This window comes from Mya arenaria, chromosome 12 (genome assembly GCF_026914265.1).
Source record: "Mya arenaria isolate MELC-2E11 chromosome 12, ASM2691426v1".
In the NCBI taxonomy this organism is placed as follows: Eukaryota; Metazoa; Mollusca; class Bivalvia; order Myida; family Myidae; genus Mya; species Mya arenaria.
This window is the reverse complement of record NC_069133.1, coordinates 47263892-47277992: the sequence shown is the minus strand read 5'-3', so window position 1 is coordinate 47277992 and position 14101 is coordinate 47263892. Positions and strand designations below refer to the sequence as shown.

Below are 14101 nucleotides of genomic sequence, written 5' to 3'. Positions count from 1 at the left end.
TATTTCTACATGGTATAATATTAATATCCAATTTATTGAGACCGTCGCATTTTGCAATATATCATACATAAAATGCATCAGTTTTATTCCAACACGAGAAATCATAAAAATACAAATATCTTATATGTACGTGCGAATAGCTCAATGGACAGTCTCTTAGCAAAAATACAGAAACATCTGGCTTGTGCCTTAAAGTAATATTATTATGAGAATAATAGAATCAAAATATATGATCATCCACTGGGCCATAAAATCTTTACGTATGAATACCAAAACTTGCAAGCGACAATAAAATAGACATTCTCTTTTCAATAGCTTAATATATCTTAATCAGGCAACAGGTAGATTCTGCTTGATAAGAGCATTGGTCTTTGGAACAGGACTCAGATATGCGTGTTCTTCGATTATGTTTTAATACTCTGTCACTACAACGATCATGCAAAATTATCAAATATCTTAATATAATTTCAATAGACATTCTTATGGCGCGACGATCTCAACAAAGCGGATATTAATATAATACCATGTACGAATATAAGATTCAAACATGGTTAAGTTTTCACGCACTATGGTGCACATATTTATGAAGGCGTCTTTCAAAACCATTCTGCCGAATAGAATAAATAATAAATATGTATTGATTACATCATCTTAATATGATATAATTCAGGATGAATAAGGGAGTAAACAATTTAATAGCGAACAGCTGGTATTTCGGCCGAATTAATCATATACAGATGGTGTCCTGTGCTTAAAACTTTCTGACCTTTGAGTACTTGTGATACATACTTGTTTCTTCCGCATTATGTATGTTATCGTTAGGCTTATCATTTCTGTTTCGATGACTTTAAGAACAAATGTTTTTCTGTGTTTTCTTGGGATGTGGGGTCTACATTAGTTACTTAAATAGCTAAACATTATTTCAATTATATTATGTGGAGGTATAAAATGCATGGGGCTTTTCCTTTCCCGTATGCTTCGTGCATATATTCGCTCAATTCTATTTTCTTTGCATAACTACTATTCGACATAATTAAGCGCATTACTGACTTGTTAACAACGCTCAGTTCAGATTGTTGCATTGCATGCAAATTGAATGTAAAATTATTGTTTTGGGTTTAGTTAAGTTGAGAAGAGATGGGTTAAGAATGTTCCTACCTGAGTAACATTCCATTAGTTCCTCTTCTCTTATAGCCAGCGTATTCCTTGTCTTCTTGTATTTTGTTTGCAAATCCTCATGGGCCTCTCTGAGGGCGTTCAGTTCTGTCTGAGTTTTATTTAACACAATTTTTAGTGTTTCCAACTCTTCTTTTATCGTCGCTTCCGAGCGAACCACATCGTATAATCTATTCTCTACGTTTATAAGCTTTGTTTCTGACGTGTTTAATCGTTCAGTAGCATACTGTAGTCGTTCTGTTTTGTCTTTTAGTTTGTTTTTCAGGATATTTGTTTCGCGGTCTAATACAGTTGCTTTGGTTTCAAATTCGACTAGTTTGGTTGAGGAATCTAGTGCTTGCCTCTGTGCAGCAGTCAACAGATCAGTAGTCTCGTTTAATTTGTTTCCAACCTCCACTAAATCTGCAGTCTTTTGGCTAAGCGAAGTTCTCATTCTATTAAACTGACTTTGGAGTCTAAAAATGAGAAGGTTGTCTCCTGATTCCACTTCCTTGACGCCATTGTTTTCCACATGTCTAGTTCTTTCCAGAGGTATGGTCTCATGGCCCGTACGGTGGTCTTGGTATCCAATGGGTACTGTAGGAATAGAGTTTCTAAGAACTTTCTGAATGGAACTCTCTAATTCTTTGATTCTATTCTCATGGTCTGATTTCACGGTATTAAAGTCTTGCTGCATCTGACTCATCTTCTCATCATTAACATAATTGAGTGACTCTGGTATCTTTTCGAATCTGATGAATGTTTCTTTATCCGGTGGTAGCAATGTCGATTCGCAGGAGCCCGAAGGGGCCAAATTTATATTGTATGTACATTTTCCGTCCTGTATCTTACATTGCGATGTTCGCTCTGATAGTGTCAATTGAATCAAATTTCCCACTACCACAAACACCATTGTTGTTATTAAAACTATTCCGCGTATATCTCCCATTGCAGGATAAATAATTTAGATCTCGTATATTTAAGCTTCAGGTGGGTAGAACATAATACTTCTGCATTTTTACTAAATTTCACTCGGCATACTTACAGGTTAGCCTAATAGTGGTATTCCATACATCAATTTTTCACTCTGTATGTAATCGCCAAGATCACACTGATATCATTATATATTTCACTTTGGCTACGAGTTCATTAGTAATGTATCACTTATGTCCCAAATAAATAGCTTGCCTTGAAAGCATGACATTTAATCTATGTAATTTTGTATTAATGTACGAATTAAATATTTCTAGGACATGTTTTAAATCCAATATCTTTAGCACAATTCTCGTTCTTCTCACTATATAAACTATTCTACAATTGATTCATAAAAATAGGTGCAATATTTCTTATCTGTAAGTCTCCCGAATCAACCATGAAAATATAATGTTCCATTACCACTGTTCACGTCATAAACATTTTTAGGTATATAAAACCTTATTAATGAAATGTAAATGTTAAGCAATGTTTGAATTTATCAGACACAACTAAGTTACAATAACAATTTTCACAATGTTACGGTATGGTCCCCTCGCTGCGTTTGAACATTGCTCCAGTGTGTTTAAACCACTATTGCTGCATTGTAAATCTCGTAAGATGCACTGAAGACAACATCAGGTATCTTAATGATAATTTATATCTGTAATTCGCTGTAACTGCAAATTGGTTCGCTATTTTAAATCATCTAAAATTACATTCCATGAGTGGATATTAAAGTACACGTTTATGAAATTAAGGTAATAATGAAATTATCTAGTCGAGTGAATTATTCATACATCGCCTTAAAAAGCTGTTTTGAAAGCATTACCGTGTCATGTTATAAGAGTAATACGTTCAAGAAAATGAAATATAAATGATATTACATTTTGGATCAATTGAATGGATGGTTTGAAATTGAAATAAAAGTGTTTTATTGATATGTTGTTATTTAATTACCCCACTTAACAGTATCATCGTGCACGTTTCAACGTTGGCTTGTCCTTTTAGTTTTCATTGCATTAACTGAATTATGTTTACTAACAGGGAATACAATATGTCGCGTGATTTAATAATTGAGAATTGTCTGCTCTGTACGCTTCTTTTTCGTTCATATTTTTATTGGGCCATTTGGTCTAATAGACCACCTGTGTTTGGAGTTTTGATACAAGACTTGTCCATACACAGCGTTTTGATTTACACTCTTCATAGATCATCCGGATTAACATTTTCATTTTATTTTCTAAAGATAGACACAGAAAGGTGTGTTTGCCTTCCAGAATATTCTTATTCGTATATTTTTTTTGTTTACGATGTTCTATTCCTACGGTCATTTGGTTTAAGTGCCATACAACTAGAAAACTGCTTTGTTACTGGGCAGGATGTACATTTTTTCTTCATTTTTTTGTTTTCCTTTGACACCTACAAACACGCATAAAATCAAATAGGAACTGTTTGTATTACGGGATACAAATGATTTTATAACAATATACGTAACCAAGCGTCAAATTCAATCCTATCTCACCTACCGAGTTTCTTATAGAATTAATATAATCACCGAATTCAACCAATTGAAGCCGCAACATAAAAACCAGACGATAACTATTAAAGTTATGTACATAAATAAAATGGATATCTACATTAAGCAGCTGATTTCGGTATTTACACACATTGAAATTACCCATTAAACAAACAAATAACAAGCAGACACCAAATGGTACAAACGTTCCACGAACGTACAAAACATTCTAACAATTTAATGCACCTCTAATTAGCACTCAAAAGAGAACAGACACTAATAAAACCACAATAAATGAATCCCAACTGTTACAGACACTCATAATGATTCTCCAAACACAATAAATAAATTGCTTCGGTGGTTCTGATGACGGAAATTCCAAAAGTTTTGATTCTATAATTAGCAAAACAATTATGTGTTGTTTGTTTTCAGCTTGAGATGGATACGCCAACGAGATGTCAAGCATATGAACTTGCCTCTTCGATCAGAGAGGTGGTTTTGCTGAATTCGTGTAGTATGAAGAGAGTTCTTAGTTAACCTTTACAGTGTATGTATACCACGTGATAAATAACGTCATAAATTCTACATACACTATGTAGTGTAATACTATATTTTAGTATATAGCATTATAGTGCACTGTATTGTAATGAACTGTTCTATTCTACGCTCCTCTACTCCATAGTTATGGTATTGAATTGCATTATAACGTCACATTTTACTATATAACATTGTATTGCATTTTACTGTTCTGTACTGTTTAGTTGTACTCTAATCTTGCTTTATTTTTTACTTTTATTTTCTTCTACTCTTTCTCTACTCCTACACTACCCAACCATTCGATACACTACCCAAACAAACCAAACCATACCCACCCCTATCCAACTCAACCTTACCATACACCACCCAATCCAACCAAACCCTTCCCACCCCTTCCTAACCCAAATAAACCCTACTTATCCCAACCCTACCCTACACTTCCCAACCTAACCAAACCATACCCATCCCTATCGAACCAAAACCTACCTTACTAATCCCAACCCTACCCTACACTAGCCAACCCACCCGAACCAAACAAACCCAATCAAACCATTCCTATCTCAACTCAACTTCACTTCACTCTACTCTACAAGGCACTGACTGATGCAATATTCTGAAAGGGTTTCCTTGATACTGATGAAATAGTTTAATCTCCGGATGAAAAACGTTGACAGGCGAACTGATTGCTTAATAACCCGACACGTACCCGCCATAAATATATGTCCGCCTGAAAGCACTCAGATGGTCCCAAACTCGGCTAATAGTGTTGTCTCAAAACAGGCGAAGAATTGCAAATGTGAGCTAGTATAAGGCTGAAAATACAACATTTTACATGATTTAATGAATAATCGGAATAATCATGTCGCTATCACAGCTGAGTATCCCAGTTTTAAAAAAGCACTTATAGTGGTTTTCCAGTTTAAAAACCGCGGAATGGTTTTTCAGAACACATTGCATGTCATGTACGCGTTTCCATTCGCTGTCAATTTCTGGACCAGACTTAATAAATAGCTATGTACTGCGCGAAGTACCAATTAAAATTTCTTACCCACTCCGTGATCTCTTTAATACCTCACTTCGTCTCGGTAAAGTACCATGTAAGTTGAAGCTGGCTCATGTCTGTGCTATTTATGTCTGTCTGACCCTCAAGATGTTGGAAATTATCGACCTATTTTACTTTTAAGTGTTGTCAGTAAGGTTCTTGAAAGAATTTTGCATAAGTACATGTTTAATTTCTTGCGTCAAAACGACTATCTATCATCATTTCAATCTGGTTTTGTTCCTAAAGACTCCACTGTCAACCAGCTCGTATCGATCTATTATTCTTTTTGCCTCGCTCTAGATGAAGGTAAAGAAGTAAGAGCAGTATTTTGTGACATTTCGAAAGCCTTTGATCGAGTATGGCATGACGGTCTTATCCATAAACTTCGTGAAAGTGGCATTACCGGTTCTTTATTGTTATGGCTTCGTGATTATCTCAGTGAACGTAAACAACGTGTTGCTCTTTCTGGTTCTATGTCTGATACAGTTACAATATCAGCTGGAGTCCCTCAAGTCTCAATTTTTGGGCCCCTGCTCTTTCTTATCAACATTAACGACATTGTTGGTGATATACAATCACATATTCGACTCTTCGCAGATGATACAACCTTATATAAAATTGTCGAAGACCCCATATCTGCTGCACAGCAACTTACTAATGACCTAGACAAAATTCATATATGGGCTGAGAGATGGCTTGTTACATTCAATCCTGCAAAAACCAAATCGCTATTATTCACTAGAAAGTCTAATAGGCATGTGCACCCCTCAATATTCATGAATAATACTGAAATATCTGAAGTTACAACTCATAAACACTTGGGCGTCATACTTTCTAGCACCTGCTCCTGGCACGATCATATTCAATCCTTCAAACAGAAGGCTTGGTAGCGAATTCACTTCATGCGATCATTCACGTTCTTGATCGTAAATCGCTTGAGGTTCTGTATTTCACATTCATTAGGCCTTTGTTGGAATATGCCGATGTTGTCTGGAATAATCTGACGCAAGCTGACGAGGATGACTTAGAAAAGGTTCAACATGAGGCGGCCAGAATTATAATCGGTGCAACTCGTTTAGTATCTTTGACAAACCTTTATGTTGAAACTGGAATCGAACCACTCAAAGAAAGGCGATGTAAACATAAACTTATCCTATTTTACAAGATGTTTCACTCTCTTGCACCATCATATCTAACTACTCTGATTCCAACAAGAGTTGGCGATACTACTTCGTATAACCTTCGAAATGCAGCTAACTTCGAAACATTTTATGCAAATCACAGTTGTTGACGAGTTCATTTCTGCCATCAACTTTATCCGCATGGAACGCACTCCCGGAAGAAATTCGTTCATCGCCATCCGTGCCTTCTTTCAAATACAAACTTAATAAGAACATAAAACAAGTTCCTGACTTCTACTACGAAGGTGACCGCAAATCTTGTCTCAACCACGCGAGGTAGCGTATGCACTGTAGCAACCTAAATGAGCATCTATTCTCAAAAAATATTGTCAACAGTCCTAATTGTCAATGCGGTGAAATTGAGGACACATTCCACTTTTTCTTCATCTGTCCATTATATAACGTCCAACGAAATCATCTCATTGGTCAGTTATCCACCGTTGGTCATTTGTCTCTTCCACTATTACTCTTGGGGTCGAAGGAAGCTTCATATCAAACGAACAAACTTATCTTTGAACACGTCCAGAACTATATACGCCAATCTAAACGTTTTTGAGTACAAATTCCATCAAAGCCTTATCCCGATCCCGATCTGACCAGTCCCTGTACCACTTTCCTTATTACACCTTCCTTTTCTTCAACCTTTATCCTTTCTTCCTTCTAACTAATTGATTACAACTAAAACAACTTGTTTTTTACACAGCATAGTTTGCACCATACGACTATCAGATTATATTTATTCGAGTCACTGCAACTTGCGCACCAGCCTAGCAGCGTGAATGACTTACAGAAGAGAGACATAGTATAAGCCTCAAGGCTTTCTTCTCAATTCTGTGTTCACTATTGTTTTGTGCATAATTTACATGTTTTTCTGTTTTAATGCATTACGTATTTGGTCTTTGTTAATTTTGATTATGCTCAAATTTGTAGAACTAAACTAATTGTAAATATTATATCGAAATAATTATTGTTTTAACCAATTTCTGCTTTTTTGCTATTTTTATTACCTTACTTTTTAACAAAGTTATCGTAGTGGTCAATTAATTATAAAGACTAGAGTAATGAGGTATTAACAAAAACAAGCGTGTCCAATCATTTCCACCAGCAAAGTTATACAAAGTCTAAATAACTTATTTATATTTTAATGCAAACTAACGTGAAAAATATCAACTTTAAGAACTACTCATAAACTCAGTTGTAGTTATTTCCCGTGTAGCGATTGGTTATTCCAAGAAGATGGTGTTTAGTTAATGACCTGTAAATCTCCGAAAATAAGCATAAAAGAAACAGAAAATTAATTGATTTCAGTATATGGTCGTATTTTATTTCACTCCAGAGCATAGCAAAATGATATTTTATGTAACACTTGTGAATAAAAAAAGATCTAAACGACACTCAATTAAATACGACATTATATTTATTTGAAGATAAATCGAATCGATCTCAACCCGCATGTGGCGAAATCGGTATGTCTATTATAATGGCACCGAGAGAAGATATTCATCAGCTTAAGCTTTAAAAATTAGAAAAAAGGAGTATGCAAACATAATTGATAGATGGCAACATCAGTTATTCTGTACAGACAAATATAACATTGCAACTAAATGATAAGAAACTCATTACGTTAGACATGTTAATATGAGAGGACTGAAAGTACAGCACATCATAGTCAACAAAACAGGCCCCTTTCCGAATAGTGTTTCGTAATATTTGCGTTGAGTCCAAATATATAATAAATCAGATATAATTGCCCTAGAGATGCTAGTAAAATAGAAAAAAATGTATACTTTACCTGTTCTAGAGAAAAATTGACATTATTTTTAACACAAACAACAGTGCTGATGATAACATATGATAGATCATTTGAGTGCAATTAGCCTGAGAATGCAAAGAATTAAATGGCAGTTACTGATGCCGCCAATAGAACGTCAAACGTACTACTACAATCTACTTCTTCGATAGTGAAGCAAAATACGGTATAAGTGTGCAGAACTTGGCTTCAAGAACGATCTTTGTTCAATCATTGCGCGATTTTGATATGTGTGTATACATAAATATAAAAAAAATGCTTTCAGTTGCATAAATACCTCTATATGACTCTTTTCTGAAATGCGATTCAATGAGGGAAGTTGGTTACATTTATAATTTAGGAACCAAACGGTTTCATAGATCAGCACTGCAAAATTAACAGCAACCTGTATGAATATTTTTGCAAAAAGCTACAGAAACAAGCTCAGTAGCAAAACGTTTAAACAGGAACCCGGTGTAATGGCACTGGGTAAACGCCAAAGACATAGAACATGAAATCACAAACAAGAAACGTGGAAGAACAGCCCAATTAAACATTAATTATCAATAGTTAGAGTAGGCTGTGCTCTAAAATGCGATACTAAAAACAAATAGTTATTTAATCTTAACTTGCTTTTTTCTTGCGGTTATTTTTATCAGCAATACTATACATAGTTGATACATGCTGAAACAAGTGCGCCGTTATTACATTATTAAAATTGGGGCCTTCTGTGTGTTGAATACTAAGGCCTTATTGTGTGCGTGTCCGTTGGTCATTGTCGCTTGACCACTGATATTGGTGTCATTAAACATAAGCATTGTCGGTTATGGCCAAGGACTTGTCCCTGTATTGTTCCTTGCGTTTAGTTCTCTTAACTGAAGAGGTTGATTGTGTTCAGTTTCTCTTTTGACTTTCGGTATGATAGTGCTGTATTATTCACACTATTTGTTTGTTTAGTGTTTGTTGGTAGGACAGCTACATGACCTTGGTGCAATAACTCTGGACAGAGTTACCTTTATTTTCCTTTATGTTTATGCTAAAAGGAATCTGTCATACGTAATCATATTTACAGGATTTTTTAAACCCATTATTGCCATAATATCAATTTCGTAAGACGCACTAAAAATACACCATCAAGGTAACGAACTGAAACCAGACAATAATATATTTGTAATGCGATGCATCTGCACATTCGTCCCGTATATTAAATCATCCATAATTGCATCAAATGGGTGGAAATTATATTCAACCTTCATAATGATGGAAGATAAGGTAATAGTGAAATTATCCAGCTGAGCAGTTTATTCTTACAGGGCATAAAACACATGTATCGCAATCTTTGCACATGTTATTGTGTGATGTTAGAAGAGAAATAGTTGACAGTAATTGAAATATGTTCGAAACAACTTAATGGATGGTGTTATTGTGTGTTTTTAATCTTATTTAATACCCCGTTAAATCACAGTAGACGAACATTCTAACAATTTTATGCACTTTTGATTTGCTCTAAGAATAAAACAAACAACTAATGAAACCACAATAAATGAATCCCAACTGTTACAGACAAAAAATTAATCTCCGAATAATTCCCCTTGCATGTAACAATGACGTGGTTCCAATTAGTTTTGATAGTGTTATTTGCTAAACAATGACGTGAAATTCGAAAACATGAGTAGGCTCCATCATGTTGGCTCCGTCTATGAGATGTCCAGGAGAAGGTTGTCTGTGCTCTAACGGTTGTCTAGGTAATGAAGAATTTAGACAACTGTGATGGACTTAAATCGCAACCAATACCAAGACATATATAAGGTATGATCAATATTGGAGGAAGACCGCTAGTCATATATAGATGGCAAATATTAAATAATGTCACTTATATAAAAAAGATAACCTACCAGCCGGTTATCTTTTGGTTATATTGCACATGCAAGCAATTTGATTAGTCAACTGTCTGTATTGGTTAAGAACTGACCAATCAATAAACTTTTCGACTAACTTTAACCAAACCAAAGCATTAACCGGTTTTGTATAATTGACTGTGATCTAGTTGCAAACCAGAAAGTGAGATTTCTTATCCTGTTGAAATTAAGAAAACAAAGAACCAAAATTTGGGGGTTGTTCGAATCGCAACGGCTTGAAAAACATTTGTAGAAATCTGTTGAGGACGAAAATGACGACATATCGGACAGACAGCATGTGAATTATTAGCAGGCTGTTAACACTGTGATCAGATGAGATACAACTACGATGGGTATAATTTAGTTTAAACAATATCTAGGATCATAAATGAAATATATTTCATTGTGTCTGTTTAAACTAAATGCATTTGTTCGATAATAATGTTTGCAAAGACACATAGTTCATGTAAGCACTAAAATTTTCAAATAACAGCATAACAACTAAATAAGTAATTGCTTTAAATCTGATTGCCCTTTAATAGAACTACTACAAATTGAGTAATTTCAGTACCCGCATATTCCAGAACAATACCTTTAATCTTTCTTTCTAGTAGAAAAATAAGAATTGCGAACATTCTTATCGCTTGATATCACGATAACTTATTGAAAAAAATTAAGTTCAATTACTGAAAATGTCGATTCGTATCAATTTGAAACTGATTAGCCTATCTTTTTGTATTTGATTTTTGGTAACAGAGAATATCGGAACAGAACTAAGTAGATACTATTATCAAATTATTCTTATCAATATGTGTGATTAATGTACTCATGACAGATGCCAACAAAATTTAAGACCACCAGCCGACGACGTTTATTTCCGATTATCTCACATCCTTATACACTGCACTTTATTGTGTTGTATTGAATGCAAAAATTATGTGTTTAATACCCAATTTATTTAATTTCCGTCTAAAGTTTTGCATGATATAAACATTCAATATGAGAACTCGGACTGAATGTCTGTATTACACATTATGTTCTAGGATTCCGAATTACAAAATTACTTAGTGCTCTTGAGAAAATCGACTTCCCCAATTTTACTTAAGAGAAATAGGCCATTATTTGGTCGAATTAAAATGCCCTTTTAACGAAAATTAATATTTTCTTTTTTTCATTAAATACTTAACAGATTCGTGAAGAGAAATACCACTGTCGCTTGGTCTATGATGCTTGATTGCTAAAATACGCATCTCATTTAATCTGCGGTCTCTTCAGACATGAAATGTATGCAGGCAACTTGTGGTGCTACAACCACGCCGTTCAACCGACTAACACTTTATATCCTATGTTTCGCATAATTGTTGTACTGCTGCACTGCATTTTACTACAATGCCCTATACCTTATTGTGGTGTATTTTTATGCAAGCATTGCATCGTATTACATGTTTTTATACTCTAATGTATAATTTAATTGTATTGTATTTGTGTGCATCATATCGCTTCTTAACACATCATGTTGTACTGTATTGCATTGTTTTTCGGGTTGATCAATGAATGACAATGTCTCAATGTGACCGTATGTTCATCAATTGTAACAGTAAGTGTAGATTTTAAGTAAAACTTTTAAATGTTTTTGATCAAATTAAAATTGTGTCGTAGGATTAGATATTTCACCTGCGCTTTAACCATTAAACACTTGGCATGATGGCACTTAACAAATTAAATAACATGAAATTCAAATCGAGGAATACCCCAAATTACTCGTATGGTGGATGAATATAATATCAAACTTGAGTACACGTACTAGACTAATATCGCTTAATATTGTCATAATTGACACAAGATGAAAAAACAACGCTTGAAATTCTATCTGGCTGATCTCTGCATATTAATGTTACTATAGTTATTAACACTAATTAACAAAGTGATCAACTTGACTGTTGTATAGTCTGATGCAATATCTATTCCTTTTCTATGCTTGTTTTCATCGCATTTCTTTCCACGGCACATAAATCCAGTGCAACGACAGTGATATAGAGTACAAGGCGTTATAGGCATACACTTACTTAGATTATTCATACTTTAGTAGTTGTGTACTATCATGCCAGAACAGGTGGTGAATACTTTGCATTCCTCTCATTATTTTCAAAAAAAATGCGTCAAGGTTTCGATAAATTTATTAGATTCATTGAAGCCGACAATCCAAGTTCACGACCAAAATTGAAATGCAGCAAATAACATTGAAAATACACCAGAACTGTGCATCAACAAACAGCCAGTATATATCAATAACGGTGATCACCTCATGACGAAGAAAAAATCAGAAAAGTGAGCAGCAACACACTTTTCAGAGAAATGAGACGTTTGTTGAAAATGCTAACAATTCATATTGACGTCAGCTTGGATCGACTATGAAAATGCACGTCAAAAAAATATAGAGAATGTATCACGGGTCATATCTGATTTTCTCTATAAAGAGTGTAACAAAATGCATCGCTTTTTTCAATTGCAATGGATACAGTCGTTCGAATTAGGTAAGTCTTCGATGAAAACCAAGAGAGTAAAGTGTGGTTTAATTTCACTAGGTTGACCGGTTAAAACTTAAACGTCTCGGGAGGAGGCAAGTCAATGAAAATTTCTTATTGTTTAACAGACGAGTGTTGGAAATACAATTGTTTGTATTGTTAAAGCACTAAATTTTAAATTCTAAATGGGATGTGTGTTTTTTATTGTATTTAGGAACTGCAAAAACCCACAGTCCGTTTATGTCTTACGAAATACGTAATCTTACACATATACATATATAAGGATCCAAAGACTTGATATGCGTATATTATTTCCTTAACATATATAATGTGTTTAATGTTGTTAATAATTAATTCCAAATACAAAAGTGCAGATTTTTAGTCTTTAAGAATGTTTGAATAGTAAGCAAATCATAAAATATATAATTCAAAGTAACAATATTGACACAATCATATCCTTTTGGTCTTTTCTATATACTACCAAGATGTATTTCTGTCGTAAAATAATTTGTCTTCATAACATTTTGACAAGAAAGTTATGGTATTGCACACATGCTAACAATTAAAAAAAGATATTGTTAATGATATTCAAGTCATTAATATGCTATAAAACTGGAGTTGAGATTCACCTGTAATGATATTTACTACCTTCTCCATTACTGAAGATGGAAACATAAGCTTCTTGCACTTGAACCTTGCTGTGAGTTAAAATTTTAATGCGATCGGATTTACGAAATGATTAACCTCAATGCAGGGTCTGGCAGATTTCGATATTTCGAAGCATTGAACACGTATATGTTTCGCTAAAGATGTGTCAGGGTTAGATTTACTTGTGATGTGTTTTTTACTTTTCTTGGATAGAAAACAAGACTTCAGAAATGCTTCTGCAAAATGCGACTTTGAAATAAACTGGAGATGTTGATCAGGCAAAGATTTATTTATAATATTAACAAAAGTTTCGATACAGTTAGTTTTACGACCGGTTTAATAGCGAAATGTTAGAATGCTGAAATCTCAAATATGCAGTTTAATCATTATAACAAACCGTAAAAGTTACATTGAAAGGTAACTTTAGGCTTTACCTAACTTGATAACAAACATATCAAATAAACTAAAATATATAAGCACCTTATCCAGTTTAAGGGGACACAATCATCTAGACTTCTTTGAAAAAGCATCATCTATCAATCATGCTTGTGAAATTCAGTAAATGTTGGTCAAAGATAAAAAAAAGTTGTCGTTAAAACTTAAGATTATTCCGGTATTGAACACAAAATGATGTAAGTTTTTTTTTTCTGTGGCGTTGTCCCTGTTTATATATTTAATAATGTTGGTTTGGTAGAATAGGAGTTTACTTAGCTGAGACTTTCCATATTCCTATCCTTTAAGCTTCCTTTGGTCATATTTTACGTATTTTCAACTTCTTCAGAAGCACTTTAGATATGCGTTAATCAGGTCATGTTGATCGAATAGTAAATATTCA

At 34.1% G+C, this 14101-nt stretch overlaps 1 protein-coding gene across 2 annotated transcripts in view; it reads right to left on the bottom strand.

Moving 5' to 3' along the window:
• LOC128212190 (uncharacterized) overlaps positions 1–14101 on the bottom strand; it is a 72708-nt gene that overhangs the window by 50980 nt on the left and 7627 nt on the right. The window contains exon 1 of one of the 2 annotated variants that reach the window (XM_052917514.1): positions 1159–2739. The exons of the other annotated variant lie outside the window; for it this stretch is intronic. Within the exon in view, the coding sequence (XP_052773474.1) occupies positions 1159–2104 (946 nt within the window). The 5' untranslated portion in view covers positions 2105–2739. Of the gene's footprint in view, positions 1–1158; positions 2740–14101 lie in introns of those variants that run through there. 2 annotated transcript variants of the gene reach the window in all.